At 29.2% G+C, this 17,937-nt stretch overlaps 2 protein-coding genes across 2 annotated transcripts; one reads left to right on the top strand and one right to left on the bottom strand.

Moving 5' to 3' along the window:
• Positions 1 to 5,482: 5,482 nt before the first annotated feature.
• On the bottom strand, positions 5,483 to 6,709 carry LOC111030860. Its single transcript, XM_022310564.1, has one exon. It carries the CDS (start codon positions 6,707 to 6,709, stop codon positions 5,483 to 5,485), a length of 1,227 nt encoding a protein of 408 aa, XP_022166256.1.
• A 5,893-nt stretch (positions 6,710 to 12,602) lies between these two features.
• LOC111030854 (facilitated trehalose transporter Tret1-like) lies at positions 12,603 to 14,557 on the top strand. The gene is made up of 6 exons (XM_022310555.1): positions 12,603 to 12,651; positions 12,729 to 13,088; positions 13,218 to 13,477; positions 13,569 to 13,784; positions 13,921 to 14,175; positions 14,306 to 14,557. Exons 1-6 carry the CDS (start codon positions 12,603 to 12,605, stop codon positions 14,555 to 14,557), a joined length of 1,392 nt encoding a protein of 463 aa, XP_022166247.1.
• Positions 14,558 to 17,937: the final 3,380 nt, after the last annotated feature.

Genomic DNA, 17,937 nt, shown 5'->3' with positions numbered 1-17,937 from the left:
TATGTGTGTTGCGGGTGCACTTAACAGGAACTTTAAAGTTAATTAGAGCAAGGAGTGAAGGGGAGTCAACAGATCCCGATAAGATTTTATTAAGAAAAGCAAGAGCATGCGAGCGGCGACGGTCAGCTAAGGAAGATAAGTTCATGAGACGGAGTAGAGGAGTATAATCATGAGGGGGGCAGTTAACATTCAATTTATGCTTCATATAGCACAAGAATTTACGCTGAACACGTTCGAGTTGATAACAGGCATCAGCAGTTTGAGGATCCCATACAATAGAGCCATATTCAACGATTGGGCGTACAAGTGCACAATAGATGGATTTGAGAGAGCTGGTGAGTTTAAATTCACCAGATATTCTTTTAATGAAACCCAAAACCTTGAGAGCTTTGCAAGTAATTTTATCGATGTGGGCACGAGGAGAAAGAGAGGAAGTAAATGTAAAACCAAGATCACAAATGCTAGAATCAACGGGAATTAAACAAGAGCCATTCAAAACGTAGGAGTAAGTGATAGGAGAGCGACTTCTGGTGAATATCATTGACCGGCATTTATTAACATTTAATGTAAGACCAAGAGTTTCTGCCCAGGCAGAGAATCTATTAAGATCATCCTGGAGTTTGAGACAATCATCGACCGAGTAGATCTTAAGGAAAAACTTCATGTCATCAGCAAAACAGAGTAATTGGCTGTGTTTAAGGGAGGTACAAGCACTGTTAACGAACAGAGAGAAAAGAAGGGGTGATAGATGTCCACCTTGGGGGACACCAGAGGTAGATAAAAATATGTCAGATTTTGTATTGAACATATTAACCCATTGTGATCTATTTAATAAAAATGAATTAAACCAAGATAGGATAGGATCGCCAAAACCAGAAGCACGAAGTATAGAGATAAGAACCTCATGATTAACTGAATCAAACGCCTTAGCAAAGTCGGTATACACAACATCAACTTGAGATCCTTCTTTAAAAGAACCGTGTATGTAATTGGAAAAGTTAAGGTTACAAGTAACCGTAGATCTGCCTGGGCGAAAACCGTGCTGTTCGTTGGCTAAAATCATGTTAACCGAAGGCTGGATTGAGTCTAGGACTAAGGACTCAAAAATTTTAGATATATGTCCTATAATAATAATAATAATAATAATAATAATAATAATAATATTTATTAATTCTCCAACAGACAATATATACAAGTTAAAATTACTAATAGACAAATTTTTGTTGGATCACCTCCTAAGCCAAAGGCTGTGCTGGAGGTGAGAGTTCATGCAAATACAATATTAAATAAACATATCAATTACAATATAATTATTCAAAAAAAAGTAATATAAACTGTAAACAATTCAAATTAAACTAAGGTATTTAATCCTAAAGACATAAGTTTTCTTTTTAATTGTATAAAATTATTAAATTCATGAATGCAAATATTATATTTAATACAAAAATTAATAAACACAAAATATGGCCCTGACTGACAAAAAGTAGTTCTTAATTTAGGCAGTGATAAATTAATATCTTTAACAAATCGTGTGTTATATTTATGTGTAGGAGTATTAATTGTGTTAGTATATTTAAAGACAACCGCAAAAACATGTATTATATGGAGAGACTTTATATTTAAGATTTTACATTCATTATATAATAAATTTGTTGGAAAGAGTCTTGGCTTATTGAAGATATATTTTACAAGACAATTTAATGTTGTATTTAATTTTTTAATATGAGTTTGATAAGCGTTACCCCAAAATGCTATACCATAAGACACTATTGATTGCACTAGAGATTTATAAACTATTGTTTTAACATTAGCAGTTAAAATATTTTTCAAACATTTAAATACGTAAAAGAATTTTCGAACCGACTTTATTAAATTATCTATATGGACATTCCATTTTAATAGTTCATCAAAATGTATACCTAGATATTTTACAGAGGATGTTTTATTTATTATAGGATAGATGCAATTATTTCCTTCTCTTTTACAAAAGATAGTGTGTAAAATTAATTTATCAAAGTTTAAGTTATTATTATTATTTTTTATTCTAAAATGTATGAAGTTGGATTTGGTAAAATTAAGTTGTAATGAATTATTATCCAGCCAATTCTTAATTAAATTAATACCAATATTGGCTTCATGTTTTAAATTATTTAGACAAGAGTTACTAACAAGGAAAACCGTGTCATCAGCAAAACACAAGACCTTACCTCCTAAATTTAGGTTAAGCAAACCATTAATGTATATTATAAAAAGAAGTGGCCCAAGAACAGTTCCTTGAGGTACAGAATAATTAACTAATAAGTCATCACTATAAACGTCATTAATTTTAACCTTTTGGTATCTATTACTAATAAATGATTCTAATAGTTTTAATGGAACTCCTCTTATACCACAGTATTCAAGTTTTTTTAACAATAAATTATGATTAACAGAATCAAATGCTTTTTTCAAGTCTAAAAATATACCAACAACATGCTTTTTTATATCAAGATTGTCATATATAAATTTAGTAGCACAATATAATGCATCATTAGTAGATTGATTATTCCTGAAACCAAATTGATTATCATTAAAAAATTTATGTTCATTTAGGAAGTTAACAAGTCTGGTTTTAATACATTTTTCTAGAAGCTTGGCGATAGTCAAAGTAAGAGTGATTGGTCTATAATTATTACAACTTCTTATATCTTCTGTTTTATAAAGCGGAATAACTATTGATTTTTTAAAGCTAGATGGAAATTCACCTGTTGAAAAGCATTTATTGAATATAATAGATAAGGGTAAGGATATATTAATTGATGTTTTTTTCAAAATAGTATTAGATAACAAACCTTCATAATAAGATGAAAAATCTTTACATTTCATAATCATACTACTTATTTCCATAGGGTCAATAGGGCTTAGAAATATTGATTTTTCAATATGGCAGTTATTATTAAGTTCCTCAAATGTTTTGTATATAAAACCATCCTCTCTAATATTTGAAGCTATATTGCTTCCATCATTAACAAAAAATGAATTAAAAATATTAGCGATATCTTTTGAGTTATTGATAATCCTACCTGATTCATGATTGATTTCTCTAATGATTATTTGTTTATTAACTTTAGTATTAGAAGCTATTTTTATAAGATCCCACACTTTTTTAATATTATTGCCAGATAATTCTATTTGTGTTTTATAGTATGCATTTCTAGCAATTTTTATTAAGCTATTTAGTATATTTCTATAAATAATATAACATTTTTTATAATGAGTATTAAAAGGTTGGCGCCTCAATTTATTATACATTTTTTCTCTTACTCTAATAGATGTAATAAGACCTAGAGAAATCCATGGTTTTAACTTGCACTTTTTATTATTATTACTTCTTTTAGTATGTTTATAAAAACTTGTAGATGCTAGGATTAAATCATTTATTTTATTAATAAAAATATCAATAGAATTATCAACACTTTTATCATCTAGTAGGATATTTCAATCTTCAATTCTAATCAACATATTCAGATGTTTAAAATCAATTGTTTTTAATTCAATATTTAAATTATTGCTAGCCATAGTTTTTTGAATATTTAAATCGTCAATATTGATATTTAATATTAAACGAAAATGGTCAGTAATGCTACTACGTAACACATAAGATGATACTTCTTTAATAATAACATTTTTTAAAAATAAGTGATCAATACATGTATTAGAATGACTAGTGATTCTGGTAGGATTATTACAAGCAGAGTAAAAATTATTGCTGTATAAGATATTCAAATAATCAACAGTTTCAATATTATTTGATAATATATCAATATTAATATCACCACACAAGATTTGATTAACATTTTGATTATATTGTGATAAATAATCATTCAGAGAAAACAAAAAATCTTCCAAAATATTACTAGGTGATCTATATAGACCGGTTATATAAAATAGGGAATTTCCTTTATCGATAGTTATTTCAATAGAATTACAATTAGATATAATATGTTTTCGGACATTTTTAATTTTACATATGTTACTTACAAATATTGATAATCCATCTGATTTATTTAGTTTGCAGAGTGAATGTATAGACTCATAACCGTTAATCATAAAATTAATATCTTCATTCAGCCAAGTCTCACTCAACACAATAACATCAAAACTATGATTAATAGAATTTAACAATAGTAACAGTTCATCAATATTAGCTTTCAGACTTCTAATATTCATACTAAAAATGGAAAGACTATTTACATGGAAATACTTATTTTCTAAACAATCAATATTTACGGTTTGAACGTTATTTATATCTTTTAATTCATGTAATATGTTATTTAAATTGTTAATCATTATGAAATAAATTTACATTAAGAAATAAAGTTACATTTAAAATAATTACAATCAAATCCATAACTCACTTATTTTCTTATCAGTATCTAAATCCATTAATTGATGAGAAGTAATAATTTTAACTCCAACTTGACCATCATTTTTCCTCATATAAACACCACTCGAATTTGCCCAAGTATATTTGAAACCATATTGAGTTCCAACCAGCTTAGCCAACCAGCGAAGTTTCTTATTGTTATAGGAAAGTTGATCATTTATGAAGACTCTTTGGTTAGTGAATTTAGTTGATAGGTCACAAGCAAGTAACGGTTTTCTATCAATTTTTGAACGTTTTTTCATCATATTAATAATTTCATCTTTTTTATTTTTATTTGCAAAACATATAACTACATTGCTACCCGATTTTTTTGTGGTTTTAGTGCGATAGGAACTTACAACTTCATTTGGTTCAACTTTTATGGTTAAGACTTTGGAAATACTATTAAGAATTTCAATTAAAGATTCGTTTTCAGTTTTCGGAATGCCAGTAATTTCAATGTTGTTAGCTAAATTTTGTTGTTCTAGAGTGTTAGCATTCCTACTGAGTGATAATATTTCGCGTTCCAATATTGCACACTTTTTTTCAAGTTCGATATTTTTTTTTTCATGGGTTTTTAATTTAGACAAGATAGTCTCAAATTTCACGTTAAATTCATCAACCTTAGATGATATAAATGAAATTGATTTTTCGATTGAGTCAATTTTGTTAATTGAATCCGACAAAGTATCTAATTTGAAAGAAATGTTATTTAAATTTATTTTAATATTTTTTATGTCTTCTTTATTTAAATCACTCTTATCATGGTTCCGACGATCTGGAATTATCTTCAGTATACAATTATCACATTTCCAATCTTTATTTCGAATAGGATTTTTTAAGCCATCTTGAGAATTAGTTATGCATGTAGAATGAAAATTCATCTTACAAATACTGCAGCTTAATAATTTGGCCGGGGAAACCCCTTGATTACAGATTGCACAGGGCATTATTACTTTATCAGGAAAAATTAGTACTATAAAATATAACTATGAAGGCTAAATACGTTGTTATTATAGTAGTATGACCAATATAATGAATATAGAGATAAACACTAGATAACGGAGCACTATTATACTACAACGAAAAACACATGCTTACACGACGGCGGTTAAAATTGAACTGAATTGAAATTGGTCTATAATTTGTGACTAGTGATGGGTTGCCTGATTTTAAAATGGGAGTAATAGAGCCGATTTTCCACATGTCAGGAAATGTACTTTCATCAAGGGATCTTCGAAATAGAGACCAAAGAGGATAGAAAATAACATATCTTATTCTGTAGAGGAAATCCCCCGGTATTCCATCGGGTCTTAAAGAAAACACATTTTTCAGACTGTTAAGCTTGAGGAGAACATCATTAGGGGTGAAGTAACAGTTGTTTGGTAAGTCGAAAAATGGTAAATCTAAAGACTGGAGGTTTGGAATAATTGATTTTGAAGAGTAGACAGAACTAAAATGTTTAGAAAATAAATTTACACTTTCCTGTATACAAGAACTATCGACACCGTCGTAGGAAACTATGTTTGGAACAGCGTTGTGAGAACGATTCCTACGTACAAAATCCCAGAATTTCTTGGGATTCATGGATAAAGATTTTTCTGACTGCTCAACAAACGTTTTGTGACATTTTTTAGACATAAATTTACATTTTGCACGGAGTAGAGAAAAGACTCTATAATCAGCAGGTTCAAATGTAGATTTAAATTTAGCATGAGCTTTATTTTTACGATAAACTAAGGTTTTTAGATCTTTGGATACCCAGGAAGGAAAAGTTGATTTATAAAAGTGGGACAGAGGGACTAACCTCAAAATTGAACTGTGAAGAGAATCAGTGAAGGTATTAACCGAAGTATTTAAATCAAGGTTGGATAGAGTAGAGACCCAATCGTATGAAGACAGAAAATGTATAATACAATTGTAATCCGCCTTTTTGAAGTTGTGAAAGGAATGCGAGTTATTTAACGTAGTAGAGGTAGAGATATTATGAAATGAAATATTAAGAGGTGGGTGATAAGGATCAGGTGGAACAAACGGTTCAAGAGATTCACAAACGATAACGGAATCGGTGTTACAACAAATTAGATCAAGAATGGAACCTTTAGAGTTTAAAACAGAATTTTTTTGGTAGAACCCATTGAAGGCAAGTAGTTCAGGAACACAAGGCACACGAAGAGGGGAAGAAGAAGTATAAGTAAGGCCATGTGAATCATTAGACCAGGAAATATCAGGCAAGTTGTAATCACCACAGAGTAAGAACAAGTGTTTAGGATGTTGTTGATATGTAGTTTCCAATAAGGACATAACATTTTCAAATAAAAAAGGTGGACTTAGAGGAGGAAAATAAGCAGCATTAATTATGAACTTATAGGACCCAACAGAGAGCATTACAAATAAGTGCTCGACGTTAATTTCATGAACAGCAATTAATTTGGAAGATAAATCTTTTCTTATCCCAATGAGAACTCCGCCACCCCTTAAGCAATTGCTAGTATTAGGACATCTATCATATCTGTAAATAATATAATTGGTAAGACCAAGTTCACAATCAGCAAAAGAATCGGTCAACCAGGTTTCAGTTAATACAATAAAATCATAATTTATACAGGCTACATTACATTTAAAATTTAAAATTTTTGTCCGGAGACCACGGCAGTTCTGGTAAAAACCAGAGACAGACTTGCTAGCTGAAGGATGAGTTAAGGGTTGTTGAATGTGGGCCTCTGGTTGAAATTTCCATTCCTAGAATTGCTAAACACGACCTTCGGGAGACCATTTATATGAACAATCTGCTGTCCAACTTCGCCGTCTTGAGATCTACGCTCAAGTTCAGAGTGACAGTTGCGCAGTAGGGTACGTTGAAGTAGAGTCTTATCTTTTACAATTCGGAAGTTTGGCGGAAAGTTAGTACCCTTTTTCTTTACCTCATAATAGATAGCTAGTAATTTAGAAGCGCATTCTTTAGATTCAAAAATTATTTTCAAGGGACGAGGGTTGTTAGCCTGAGCTTTACCCAGACGAACCAATTTGTATTGAGCAGGAAGATTGCCTATAAGAGGAATTACAATATTCTCAAAAGTTGATTTGTCATCAGTGATACGTTGAGTGGTAGATTCAGCGGAAGACTCAGGAACACTGTATACCAATAAATTAGTAGAGCATCTTTCTCGTTCAAACGTTTCCTGGAATACTTGTGATACAACAGTGGATGAAAAGGCAGGAGAATCCAAGGATTCCAGCCTCAGGACTTTATCTTTTAGAAAAACCACCTTACCCTTAAGAGTGTTATTTTCAGCTTTGAGTTCAGCAAGAAGAGAGGACAGTTGAACTATGTCATTTTTCAGCTCTTTAAATTGATTGTCTTGCGTCAATGACAGTTTTTTAAAAGAATCAGAAAACTCAGTTCGAAAGGATAATAACGTAGTCATGATATCATCGTTGGATGGAGAACTGCTAGCAGGTGAAGAGACGACTTTAGGAGAAGTGACAGCCAGTAATTTAGCGCCACTGCGAGTGGTTGTTTTTGAATTAATCATAACACAATTGGATACTACCAGTTTAACAGTAATGCAAAGTCGGTTGCATATACGGCCAGTAGGCGAGAGTTAATGTAGTTTGGTACCTTGCGTTAAAGTCTCCAAGACAGGAAAAAAATAAACAGCTGATCCAAGTAAGACGTTGATAATATGATAGTGTGAAATCGCCAAAGTGATAACGGATACAACGATAATTGTACTCACGGTCCAAGCCACAGCAAAAATGCGACCAAAAAGTGGAATCCTTGGATGAAACTGGACGAAAACACCAACAACGCACTACCAATAGTTAATAATAAAAATAAGATATACGCGGAAGCGAATGACAAAGAGAAGAACGCAAAAAAAAATTAGATTGATTTCATGATACAGTACACCAATACTTGTTATCTAATTGATAGGTTGTTATTGATTATTTTATTACATCTCTGTTTGTAGATGTTTTCCAATTAAACTGTTCATTTTCTACTAAACATTTGAAATCTAAAAATTCATTATTTGACATTTGAATAACCAAATAAGGTTCTTTAGTTACTTTTGCACTTTGCACTAAAGTCACCCATTGCATTGGAACATAAATCATTGTTCCCTTTTTAGCACATTCGATTATTGCATGTACACTGTCACCTTCATTCTGAGTATGACCTTTCTCCAAAAATGTGTGTCTTATATTAACTTTATGAATGAAAGCCGCATATTCCCACATAGAGTATATAAATCGATTCCTATTTTGTCCTGCGCAGTTGTCCGAGTAGAAACTAAATTCACTTATACCATGGTTCTCCTTCATAAGTTTAATAAATTTTAATAAGCATGTACCAATCTCATTAGAACCCCTTTTTTGCATCAGATTCGCACCACATATAGCAATATGCTTGTTTTTTACCAATATCATAAACAGTAAAATTGTATGTGGCAAATTTTCTTTTGTAGTAAAAACTTCCAACATCCCCTTGAGGTGTTGTTAGAACTTTTTGGAGATCAAACACAGCTAAACAAAATGTTGAATCACTTAATGCCTTTTGTTTATCAGATATTTTTTTTTGTCTTGCTAATGTCTTATTTTTCATATGCAAATCATATACAATTTGCATTTTAGTTTTCTCTAATGGACTGGCTAGTTTATATTTTTCACATACATCACACTGATCTTTTTTTGGTTTAAAGAAGGACAAATTAAAATTATTATTAAAAATATCTGTGTATTGTCTTAATGTTCCATTTAACACTCTAGGATCTAATGTGGGCTTTTCTTTTATCCAATCCAAGTAAAGTCTGTGCATTTTTGACATAGACAGTCCACTCTCCAAGTATTTTCTTTTTGAATTTTCTCTTATGTAGTGAGAATCTACAGTCGGAAAACTATTTATATGCTCTGTGATATATTTATTCACTTCATTGTTCTTAGTTGATTGACGTTTAAATTTCCCTCTTAAATCTTCTGTGATGTTTTTAGATTGATGCAAATATTAGTAACTACTTTGTCAGAAATGGCTAATGTTTGTAAAAACATGGTTTTGCAAATTTGAATTTTCTCGTTTTTAATAGTAAAATAATATTTACGAGAATAGTTTCTACGAGGTTGAGATGTACCCTGAGAAGTACCAAAAGTTGTACTACTCTTCTTACTCGTCATTTGTATATTGCTTGAAACAAAGTCTCGCTGTCTCATATAGCTACCTAAGCTCCAATATGAATCAAAAATTATTTTCCTATCTTCATCATTCAATTTTTCTTTGCATTTCATTCGACACTTTTCAATACATGGTGGACCCATCTTCTTTGCCATTCTAATTTTACCTCCTCTGTTGATATGTTCTTCACCTAGATTCAATTTCCTTTTTGATTTTACATCAATCCATTCAGTATTATTTTTAATACGTTTCCTTGTTAATTTACCTGTATCAATCAAGTGACGTCTTTTATGCTTAACAGAAGGTGCTAATGTATTCTCTACCTGTGTAAAACAAAACATAATAAATTTATTGAAAAAACGTTATTATTGTTATGAACTTACAAACAATGTATTGGGTGTGACTAGCAAGGTTGAAAATATATTATCATCAGGTGTCAAACTATTTGTTTCATCGTGGACACCATCAATACAGTTAATGGGTAAGTATTCCGGATCTTTGTCACTATCATACTCAATAATATCTGGCTCGTCTTCACTACTGGTAGCTTTATATTGGGCTAATTCATCGCTCTATTAAAAATAATATTAGTATATTACTATCATAAAATATAATATAGAAACCTAACTAACATAATGTTTTGATTGTACTTCTTATTATTATTTATATAGTATTATATTATGTATTAATATTTTATATTTTATACATATTATAAATATTATTTAAAAATGTAGAAAAACTTTCACAATGTCATCAAGATAGTCTAGTGATAATAATATTATTATTAAAATATAAATAAATATTTTTATCATTCAATAAAATTGCATAGGTACTAAATTCATCAACATAATACATTTTTTGTGGCTAAGTCTTAAACAACATTATATATGTAGGTTATATTATATTTTTATAATTTATAGTTATATAGGTTAAAATTAATAACCTACATTATTATAATCAAAATATTAACTCAGTGTCAAGATAATATAATTATTAATTAAATATGCCAGAGTTCATTACAATATTATCAACAATTTTCCAAGAGTTTTATTGTCTTGAATATAAGCTTAAAATTATAATTATAGGTATAGAATGAAAAAATTGCATAGTTAGTAACTTACTGTTTTAGTATTGAAACTTGAAACACCAAGTGTTAGAAGTCTTCTAGTTCTGTTGCATATTATATTTGGATGTTTTGAATGGTTACGATTGTACCCAGTCAGAATATTATGCTGATTAAGTACAGTATTACCTTTACTAGTAGTACTTGAATTAAAATTATCATCATCTGATGAAATTTGACCATATTCATAGCAGTCTTTTACTATCTTCTTCATCTGATAAAATTTGACTTGAATTCAAATCCTGTTTAATAATAGTATAATAATTAACAAATAATGTAATTAAATTATCAGTAATTATTTGATGCTACTATTCACTGCTAAATCATATTGTTTTTATTTGAGTTCAGTGTTTTTAAAATAATAATAATAATATGTATTATAAAAAATATCAAATAACTTACTTTTTTGTTGGCCATGATTGTTAATACTATTAATTGGTTTATCCTTAAATATTATATTTAAAATATTAAGTTCAGTAAGCAACAGCAAACAGTTTTAATAACGAAAATAAAACATCATAATAATTAATAACATTAATATTATTATTATAAGCACCTAAACACAGTCACGAGTTTAATAATTCGATTATGAATCGTATTATTATATTTTAATATTTGTTATTACTTAGCTGATAACAATACTATAATCACTGCTATCATTAAAAACTATAAATAAAATATGTATTCAAATAATTAACAATAAATTATTGTATTTAAAAATACAAAAATGAGTTACTTCCATTATCTCGGGGAATGTTGATTTAAAAATAGAAGTAACTTAAGATACGTCTTTTTTCACCGGAAACGTTATCATGACGTGAGATTATAAATATATTTTAATATTATGAATTCTAACCTCTCTGGAATAGTAAAGTTACTGCCGTTTTCGTAGGAAATACAGAAAAAAATCCGTTATCAGATTTCATCAAAAAGTGAAAAATGATAAAATTCGAGTTACTTCCCTTTTCGTTGGGGGAGTCGATATACTAATAAATATAATAATTAATAATTTAAATTTTCCCTCCATATGTGTAAGCCAATTAGAAGTCAGGATTTAACCATGGGTTTTATTTCGTGTGCATAATGGTAATATGCGCTCGGGACTATAACAAATATTTTTAGAATCCCTGTTTGATGATGGTAATATGGTTTGGATTATTTTGAAATCTATTTGAGATCCCACGTAAGTCAATAAAATTTAATTCGGAGAAAAAAAAGGAAAAAATTTGTTTTTTAATTAGGTACCAGTGATACATGGTTATTTCTCTATGTACAGTGATAAAATTAAATTTTTTTTTTAAATGTTCACACATAATTCGTCTATCATTTCATAACAAATTCCACTCAATATCACAATTTATGATATTTTGTTTTTCAAATAAGTAGTTTAATTACTTACATGTTTTCTAATAAAGATGTTGAAAGTTAATGTTAAATTTTCCTTGATTGGAAATTTGATAACACTTGTAAATTTACCGGTATCTTTTAAATATTCCGGTGTATGGTATTTTCAGTAATTACAGAGGTATGGTATTTACAACTTAAATAAAGTTTATAAGCTTCACGCGAGCTTACCGACCTCACATGGCATAATCCATTTGTCTTGGTGAAATCCATTTAAATTAATTAATTCGTTAAAAGGTTAAACCAGTTTTTATAAAAAGATTATCATGATGTTGAAAGTGGCAATAAATAAATCTCAGACTAAAGAGTTAACGTGATTGTACGACTTGAAAAACATTATTGTGTATACTGGCTATTATTATTAAATCATTGTTTTCAATATAAATAAAAAACAAACATCCATTTAATTGTTATTCATCTGTTAAAGACAATATTTTATAAGTTATTGTAACTAACACTTTTGAGAACTAGAATATAAAATTATCGTACATATCATCAAGATGACCTTAACTAAAGGTGTTAGAAATCAAATAGTATCGTCTTTAATTGGTATGGCTATTCTTGACACATCAGATATTTATATTCAAAATTAATCTTCATAACTATTAACGACAATTGGCTTTCAGCTACTCTTGGAGCAATGGTTATGGGTACGATCCTCGGTTGGACGTCACCAGCCAATGCATTATTACCGAGTGGAGTTGGCTTTCCGATTTCCGTTGACGATTTAAAAAGTTTTAGTTCAATTTTTGGTATCGGCGCGGTTGTCGGTGCATTACCTGCCGGTAAGTTATCGGCAATGATCGGCCGCCGTTACAGCATGGTATTATTTGAGATTCACATCATCATTGGATGGATTTTTCTCACTGTGGCCAATGCTTCATGGATGTTAATGGCAGGCAGAGTATTGCAGGGCGTCGGCGTTGGTGCACTATGTACTGTCATACCAACCTACGTTGCTGAAATTTCTCAACCACATATCAGAGGTAAATTCAAGACAGATAATATGTTTAAAACAACAAATAATCCATTTACTCGGGTTCAAAAATATTTTATCATTAGTTAATAATATGTATGTTTATTGAACTTTTCTGTTTATATGTGCATTTCAATAGGTACTTTGGGAACGATATTTCAAGTCTATGTAGTAATCGGAATACTGTATTCCTTCGTAGTAGGCTCGGTAGTCGAATACGTTACATTTAATGTGCTATGCGGAATTTGGACTATTATACATGTGGTATTAACGTTTTTCATACCCGAATCACCATATTACTTTATATATAAGAACAAAGACGAAAATGCTAATGTATCAATGACGAAACTTCGTGACGGAAATGATGTAGACATTGCGGACGAGTTGAACGTGATAAAGGTTTGGAAGTAGGCGTTTTTATCATCGAGTCTAATAGAAAAATATTGGAAATATTAAAATGATTGGGTAATTCGGGTTTTTTTTATTACAGATGGATATTGAACTTCAAAAAGCTAATCAAAACACATTCATTAAAGTTATGGCTAACAAGGCCAATCGCAAGTCACTTTTGATAGGTATAGGTTGTATGTTTTTCCAGCAGACAAGTGGAATAAATGCTATCATTTTTTACATGGGTTACATTTTTAACGAAATTGGAAGCTCGATAACTCCAAATACTTCAGTTATAGCTGTTGGAATCGTGCAGGTGATTATTTTCATAAAACACTGGGTCACATACACATTCTATGCGACTTTTTTCTCTAAATAATTTTAATATAGTGTTCTAACAGGTAGGGTATTAATAATTGTATTTTATAAATAACTTATTCTTATTGTTACAGCTGGTAATGACATTTGTAGCAATGATGATTGTTGACAAGGCAGGCCGCCGAGTATTATTGATGGTTTCAGCAATTGTGATGAGCCTTAGTTTCTTCAGCTTAGGTTTATACCTTGACATAAGCCATAAATTAGTCCACAAAGACTCAATTCTATCGTGGCTACCACTAATTCTCATTGCTTTATATATTTCGGCTTTCTCTTTGGGCTTTGGACCTATTCCATGGGTAGTCATGGGAGAGATATTCTCCAACGAAGTACGCTAAATTTTTGTATATCTTTTGTATATCACAAAATGTAATAATGAACAATAGATTTATTTGCAACAATCAATAAATCACCAATTATTTTAAATATTTATTATGAACTAATTTGGCTATGTTTCAGGTCAAACCATATGGCACAAGCTTAGCTACTGCCACAAACTGGATTTTGGTATTTGCAGTAACATTCTTAACATTTGTAACTACAGATTCGATCGGTTTTCTTGGCCTTTTCTGGGTATATAGTTTCTTTTGCTTGTTGGGCGCCCTATTTGTGTGGTATACAGTCCCAGAGACGAAGAATAAAAGTTTGGCTGAGATACAGTTGAAGTTGACCGGTAACGCTAACTCATCACCATCAACTAGTGATGTTTAAAATTAAAAACTGGAGTTCTTTAAATGACAACATAATATGTTCACAATTTCAAAATAAAAAATTACAACAAACTAAATTACTACCTGAATAGCATTTTTGTAATGACATACTATATAATAAAAATGAAAAACCGTTCATTGTTAACCAATCGAGATATACTATATATATTTTAATGTTTCTTAATATTCCAATTGAGCGGAAACAAAAATTGGAATAAACATGATTACTGAAAGACATTTTTTTAATGGGATCTTTCAATAAATCGTTTTTTTTTTATAAGTGGTGGCCATTAGTTTTTTATTATAATATACTATATAATATATTATGAACACGTTTTCAATGATTTAATTTAACTAAATAAAAGTTCTAACATTTTTATTTCATATAAATTGCAATAAAAATTGTTTGAAAAACTAAAATTCAATATTTATAGAATATTTAGTATTTTACTTGAGACACGCTTTGTTTGACACCCTCGTATCTGAGATAGGACTTTTTGCTTCACTGGTAATAAACCATTATTTGAACATAATTTAAAAATCATTGTATTATTTAGTTGGGATGTATTAAATTATGTTATTATTTATAAAATATATTCAATAATTTTTAATTTGAAATTGATCAGGGCTGTAAATTAAAATGCCATAATAAACATAAAAACTAATTTTAACAGGATAATAAAACTAGACCAAATAAAATATTAAAAATCTTTTTGTAGTTCCTTTTTATTTTGTTATGGTTGGCTCTTTCAACTTCTTAGCAGGCATAAAATCAAATGACAACTAACAACAGCGAATAAAGTTATATCACAAATGTATTAAAATTTAAAGATACAGTTGGCATAACAGGTACCTATAGATATCACATGTTATATCATAAACAAAACAAAATATTATAATATTATAAAAATACTTAAAAAAAAATTAATAGGTACATAAAAATTAAATTGCAATAACAATATTATAACTTGTCTTAAAAAAATTACATTGAGATCTACTGACAAGAACTAGAAAATGAAATAGTTACTAGGTTAATATATAAAAATCATATAAAATTAAATAGTTACACTGGTTATAACCAACAAAATAAAATATTACAAATTACTAGGTAGGTATAAAATAAAATCACAATTAACAACAGTATTAGAATTATATCACAAACTTATAAACTTTAAAATGTTTTGATAATATTTTTTACTTTTTTTGTTTTCGAATACTAGTATCCTTGTGAGGCATGATACTTTTTAAGCTTTGTAGATCATTCCATTAGTCGCAACGTTATTTTTTTTGGAGTTTGGCACAGCTTAGGAAAGATGTAGATGTTATCCTCATCAATGTTCTTAGGTCTTCTAGGCAACTCTTTAAAATCATCTTCATAATGAATTTTATAAAAAATAATACCAGAAGTAAACGTGTGTGAAGTTTAGGTAACAAGCTAGGGAACTATATCTCGGACGATTAGTGACAAGAAACTTTGTACGTTGAGTTGCATTTCATTTTATTTCAGAGTTGCCGTACTTAGCACCAAAACTACGGTTTCTTTACGAAGTAAATGTCACCCTATGTCACAATAATTTTTGTAAATTGTTTTAAGTGCTTATAAATAAATTCTCGGCGTAATTACCATGAAAATTATACTGAATATATTCACATATTGTCATCAATTAAAATATAACAATAGAAAGTTAGGTTATAAATTCAAAATTCCTCTAAAATATATACAATATATACAATATAATACATCTTGTTCGGAAATTGAAACTCATTTTTTACAATTGTCAACTAACAATAACATGGATAATTAATAAGCGTTTAAAGTATTTAGAACATCACATATTTCGGAAACAGGTATGTAGTGTCTACTATACTGTAAATATTTTTTCGAGTGATAATTATTATTTTACAGTCGACAATTGACTGGCGAGTGACTATTATTATATTTGAATTATGATTATTAATTTTTCGTGGTGTGTTCCATCTCCTTTACAGAACAAATTTTGCAAAACTGTTTGTATTGTAAATTATTCCCTAAATTATTGTCTAACTTATTATAAATATCAATAAATGTATTTGTAATAAATATAAAAATCTAATGCCTTTTGCACCGAGTTTTGTGCTATACACGTATTATGTATTTTTTTTCAACTGTTATAAAATAAAAATATGTAATATGTATCAATATTGTTGTCATATAATACAAATGTTTGGAATAATCAGTATTAAAACTTTCTTACTTTGTTCTTAATTTTGATTTATAATAAGTTTTGACACTTTCCTTACAATGTTTTTATAGACTTACAAAACTTTCGCATTTAATAAATAATATCAAATTATTCATTGTGCTGGGATCAGTAATCGGTAAGTAATACTAAGATTCTTTTTGCATACTACATTATTATTATACTATTATTTTCCATTATACTATAATAGCTCATTGAATTATTACTAATACAATGTATACATAATATATTTTTTAATTAATAGTATATGTAATTAATTAATTATACATGAGTAGTTAGATCATAGAATAAAATTTGTTAAAAACTTGATTATTTAACATACAAGAGCACTAAACTTTCCTTGCGTCTAATTAATGTTTAATATTTATCTAGGTAAGTAAATAATTAAAAAGCAAACGTTATTTTAAAATTAAAATTAGTATTTTTAATCATTACACTTTTTAAGTCAAGTTTCGGTTAAGGCCGTAATTTTCGAGGAAAACCAATTATACTTAATAACCCACCAAAATATCTAAGTCAAATCCAAATCTATTTTGTTTTCCCAAAATATAAAAAAACATATTCAATCATTTTTTTAACGCCTGAAGTCAGTCAATGCGGACCTGGACATTGCGCCGCCGACCGATCCGCCGCCGGACGTTTCGCTGCCATTGTTTCGGTAGTGATAAGCTTTTGAATGATAAGAGTGGTTGTACTATGGTATAATAGCCGTTACACTGTGACCAACTTTAGGCGGTGTTGCATCATAGTCGGAGATCTTGTGAAATATTAAGGGGGGCTCAAATATTTGATGACAAACAGACCCGTGGGGGCATTGCCCCCACACCACCAACAAACTAATTTTTAAATTAGATCACTCATAAAAAATTGTTCTCATTGACTCGTTACCATAACAACTTAAATAGTTACAGACATAAAAAAAGAATAATTAATAAACAATTTAAATTTAAATATTTCAAACATATTTGAACTAAATTATTTATTAAAAATCTAAATCACAATCTCAAAAGAAATGTATTCCCAAGAACATCAAACAATAAGTAAAATATAATTTAGTATAAAATGGTCAATACGGTTAACGATTCATTCAATCGCGATAAACTTTACGATAGGTTTAATACAGCTATAGCGATAGTCCTAT

Source organism: Myzus persicae, unplaced genomic scaffold (genome assembly GCF_001856785.1).
Source record: "Myzus persicae strain clone G006 unplaced genomic scaffold, MPER_G0061.0, whole genome shotgun sequence".
In the NCBI taxonomy this organism is placed as follows: Eukaryota; Metazoa; Arthropoda; class Insecta; order Hemiptera; family Aphididae; genus Myzus; species Myzus persicae.
This window is presented reverse-complemented; position numbering and strand designations above follow the sequence as displayed.

Excerpts from the sequence above, each read along its gene's own strand:
- LOC111030860 (XM_022310564.1), bottom strand. The coding sequence starts at position 6,709 with ATGTCCTTATTGGAAACTACATATCAACAACATCCTAAACACTTGTTC.
- LOC111030854 (XM_022310555.1), top strand. The coding sequence starts at position 12,603 with ATGACCTTAACTAAAGGTGTTAGAAATCAAATAGTATCGTCTTTAATT. Across the intron at positions 13,478-13,568 it reads ACGAGTTGAACGTGATAAAG|ATGGATATTGAACTTCAAAA; the intron begins GTTTGGAAGTAG and ends TTTTTATTACAG. Across the intron at positions 13,785-13,920 it reads TAGCTGTTGGAATCGTGCAG|CTGGTAATGACATTTGTAGC; the intron begins GTGATTATTTTC and ends TTATTGTTACAG.